Genomic DNA, 4,212 nt, shown 5'->3' on the forward strand with positions numbered 1-4,212 from the left:
TCACATCAAGCCAGTCACATTCCATTCATATGCATTAATACCAATGACATGCATTTGTACCAATCATTGCTGACAGTGGAAAACCACGCACTAATTTGAGCATATACTGACAGCAATATTACGTCATTCCAAAAATAAAAACAATTCTTATTGCTTTTGAAATGGATTGAATCGCTACAATCCTTCTAAACACAGGACTTACCATCTAATATGGTCAGCGTCCTAAGTAGATGTACTTCTCCTAAGCCATTGTAATCTGGAGAAGCTCACCTTGTATTTGCTCTCAGTAAAGTATTTTATAGCACTTTTACTCCCAATCTTGCAGGCCTGCTTTTAAATCACCAACACACAAAATATCACTCCCAGAGGGATGATACCTGGCAGGTTTTTTCCTAAGTGCACTGTTGCAAAAAAACCCAAAACATATTAGGCTTCAGTTCGGTTCTTCAGGACATGTTTCAAATATATATGAAAAAATAAACCTGTGTTTCTCTTACAAAAAGAAAACAACCCTAACCCAACTGGCAGAATCAGCCTGGTACTAAAACAAAAACCCCAAATCTGACAGAAATCACAGGAAAAGTTTTGCTTTCTGGTGACACAACATGCTGTAGGGATTAGAGCCTGCCATGCAGTGCTGCAGTCACTGCTTCTGTTCATGTTCCCCACATCATATTTACTGGTTGCCAACAAGTGCTCCAGAATATCACACAATTCTGGAAAGTCTGGGGCCAACCAACATAGATCTTTGCTGTACTGTAATTTATTGTATCATAAAAGTCCTTCTTGGCAAAATGAAACATTTAGATTAGATGTAAGCGCCTTGAGGCGACTTTTGTTGTGATTTGGCGCTATATAAATAAAATTGAATTGAATTGAATTGAATAGATGTTAAAACGTGAGCTCTCCACTCCCCTTTTTCATAACAGGAAACCTGCATAAAATTGGATCAATTATGGAAGGCCTACTTAGAGTAACTAAATAACTCTCTATACAGTAGTTTCTACAAACCACTTGAAGGTTGTAAAAAGATAGATGTGCACTTACAGTTCTCAGTTTCCACTGTTAGAAATGTTACCAGGAAACTTCAGTAAAGAGATATGGTGGAAGCTCAGATGAACAAAGCTTTAAGACGATCGTACAAACCTCTCACGAGTGCCAAATATCTGCAGGACAGTGTAGCTGACACAGCAGTGGTAATGATCTGCTTTTAGATTAGTCTGGTTACTGCAGGGGTTTTATTTTGGATGCTTTACAATTGTAATAGACACAAGGGTGAAGTGAAGTAAATCTACTAAACCAAAGGTGTTAATAGTTTATCTATTTTGTCATTTACTCCAATCAGGCCTGCCACAGCAGTCACATATCTCTGGGTCCAGTACTAAGAGAGGATCCTCTTGATTGTGTGGAGTTCATTCTGTCTTTGTGTAATGGAGCAACTCAGGAGTTTTTACCTGTTAGAGCTATGACCTGTCCTGTTTGATTAGTCATTCTGCTGATAACGCCTTTATGGTGCAATACATACAAATCACACAGCAAAAAAAAATAAACAACATTTGTTCCTGTTTTTGGAATTTGATCTTTTTTTTTTCTGGTTTGTGTTTAGTGTGAAAACACCCTCTCAGAAAGCAATAAAAGAAAGCAGCTCCAACTCTGTGCAGGAATCCCGTACAAAGAAGCTTCAGCAGCTCTTCATCAAAGGTTGAGACTTAAAGCTCCAACATGATCTTGCTCCTCTTCTTGTTCAGTCTGGCTCTGGGTGCTCCTTCTGAGTCTCATTCTGATGGAAGTGAAGTGAAGCTACAACTTGGTAACCATCCCATATTCTAAATCTTCCCTCCCCTCCTTTATTTCAGCTTTATGTGTGTGTGTGTGTGTGTGTGTGTTTATTATCTTAATTACATTTTAGTCAAACACATAGATTTTTTTCTGCATGTCAGATGGGTTCTACTATACTGTATAATTATGATAAAGTCCTGCCTGTAAACATAATAAGAGCAGCTTACTTCACTGCATATTTTAACTTTCACCATGTCAGCTGTGCAGACATGCTTTTCTGATATTCTTCAGAGGTTAGATCAAAGAAAAATGTCAGTCACACTGACAAAAACAGTTATTGTTTGTTTTTAATTTCATTTATTGTTGTTCTGACTGCTGTGTCTTCTTCAGATGACCACAGAGTTGAACTACGGCAAGGAAGCTGTCCCCTGTTCTGGTTCAGTTTCAATGGCCGCTGCTACAAATATGTGGCCACACAGATGAGCTGGGCTGATGCAGAGCTCTACTGTGTGTCACAGCGAGCCAACCTGGTTTCTATCCACAGCAGGGAGGAAGAGGAGTTTGTTAAATTATTAATTAAGAACTTTGACATTGCTGAGCGATGGACCTGGATTGGACTGAGTGACCTCCATAAAGAAGGCAGATGGATGTGGTCTGATGGTTGCGCTGTGAGTTTCACCTACTGGAGTGCTGGACAACCAGACAACGCTGGAACAGTTGAACACTGTGTTCAAACTAACTTTGAAGCAAAGATGTGGAATGATAACCAATGTTCTTCCAATTTAGCTTCTGTTTGTGCAACGCAGATAACCTGCCCTTAGAAACTCTGGGGTTACAGGGCCCATGACAAAACATTCAAGCACGTATCTGGTGTCACAGACATGCGCTTGCATGTTTCATCAGCACGCATTTAGTACTTTAGATTGGGATGAATGCAGAAAATACACCTCCTCACTGATCTTCCCAGAATTGATTTTAATAATAGATTTTCCATATTTGTAGAAACATGACAAATGTTTTGTTAGCTGTAGCTCAGGTCACCTACTAACTGGAAGGTTGGTGGTTCAATTCTAGTCTGCTCCAGTCTACATGTCAAATATTCTTGGGCAAGATACTAACCCCATGTTGCTCTCTGATGTATCCATCAGACTGTGAATGCTGTGTGAATGTTAGTTAGTAACAACTTAGGAAAAAGTGCTTGTGTGATTGGGTGAATGAACAAGTGTAAAGCGCTTTGAAGTCTCAGAGTAGAAAAGCACTCTGTAAGAACCAGTCCATTTTCATGAACAGTCAATCACTTCAACTCTGAGATGAAGAAATAAAATCTTTTAACCACCCTTTAAAGATTGTGTTATAAAAAAAAAAAAAAAAAAAATTCCTCAAAACCTTACTGACCTCCATAAAGAAGGCAGATGGATGTGGTCTGATGGTTGTGCAGTAGATTTTGTCAGCTGGGATGCAGGACAACCAAATAACTGACACAAAGAAGTGGAATGACTGCCCGTGTTCTGTCATTTTACCTTCTGTTCGTGCAGTATGGATAAACTGCACTCAGAAACTAAAATTTACATTTTCCCTGCACTGTTGATGCTATTTGTCTTTAGTGTGTTTTTGCAAAATTCACAAAATTCCACGGATGTCGATTTTCATAAATGTGGAAAGAACCACTGGCAGCTGCACTCAAAGGCAATATTTACTCATCGTTTCAATGTCAAAATTTATGAAAGCAAAGACTGTTTTTGGTTAAATAAATGGTTAAAACTGCTCTAAAGTAAAAGGAATGAAAAGCTATAAATGAAAATTCATGATCAGTGCCTCCGCTGTGTATCTCTGGGGTTACGAGACACGTCTGCGACATCAGTTACCACATTTCATCTGTAGTAGTTGACAAACACTAAGTATTATAAAAGGAAACAAATGGAAAAAATCAAGTCTAGTTAGGATCTGTTGTTTGGCTTTATCCCAAAACACACACACACACACACACACACAGAGAAGTATATCACTGAGGAGGTGAGGAGAGAGGTACAGCAGTAAGTGTCTACAGCCACAGCCTGTAAAGCTAACATCCAAAGAAGAGGTTTGACTGTTCTTCAGGACATGTCTAAATATATATGAAAAAATAAACCTGTGTTTCTCTTACAAAAAGAAAACAACCCTAACCGAAAAGGCAGAATCAGCCTGGTACTAAAACAAAAAACCCCAAATCTGCCAGAAATCACAGGAAAAGTTTTGCTTTCTGTTGAGACAACGTGCTGTAGGGATTAGAGCCTGCCATGCAGTGCTGCAATCACTGCTTCTGTTCATTTACTGGTTGCCCACAAGTGCTCCAGAATATCACACAATTCTGGAAAGTCTGGGGCCAACCAACATAGATCCACCTGCTAAATACACAGAGAAATTTTCCCCCTTTTTTATTAGCAGCTGCACTGT

At 39.1% G+C, this 4,212-nt stretch overlaps 1 protein-coding gene across 1 annotated transcript; it reads left to right on the forward strand.

Annotated features, from left to right (window-relative positions):
- The first annotated feature begins 1,634 nt into the window (after positions 1 to 1,634).
- Positions 1,635 to 3,123, forward strand: LOC146493401 (galactose-specific lectin nattectin-like). The gene is made up of 2 exons (XM_085148704.1): positions 1,635 to 1,810; positions 2,170 to 3,123. The coding sequence occupies exons 1-2, from the start codon at positions 1,723 to 1,725 to the stop codon at positions 2,598 to 2,600; spliced, it is 519 nt and encodes a 172-aa protein (XP_085004830.1). The 5' UTR covers positions 1,635 to 1,722; the 3' UTR covers positions 2,601 to 3,123.
- Positions 3,124 to 4,212: the final 1,089 nt, after the last annotated feature.

This window comes from Neolamprologus multifasciatus, chromosome 22 (assembly GCF_963576455.1).
Source record: "Neolamprologus multifasciatus chromosome 22, fNeoMul1.2, whole genome shotgun sequence".
Classification (NCBI taxonomy): Eukaryota; Metazoa; Chordata; class Actinopteri; order Cichliformes; family Cichlidae; genus Neolamprologus; species Neolamprologus multifasciatus.

Excerpts from the sequence above, each read along its gene's own strand:
- LOC146493401 (XM_085148704.1), top strand. The coding sequence starts at position 1,723 with ATGATCTTGCTCCTCTTCTTGTTCAGTCTGGCTCTGGGTGCTCCTTCT. Across the intron at positions 1,811-2,169 it reads TGAAGTGAAGCTACAACTTG|ATGACCACAGAGTTGAACTA; the intron begins GTAACCATCCCA and ends TGTCTTCTTCAG.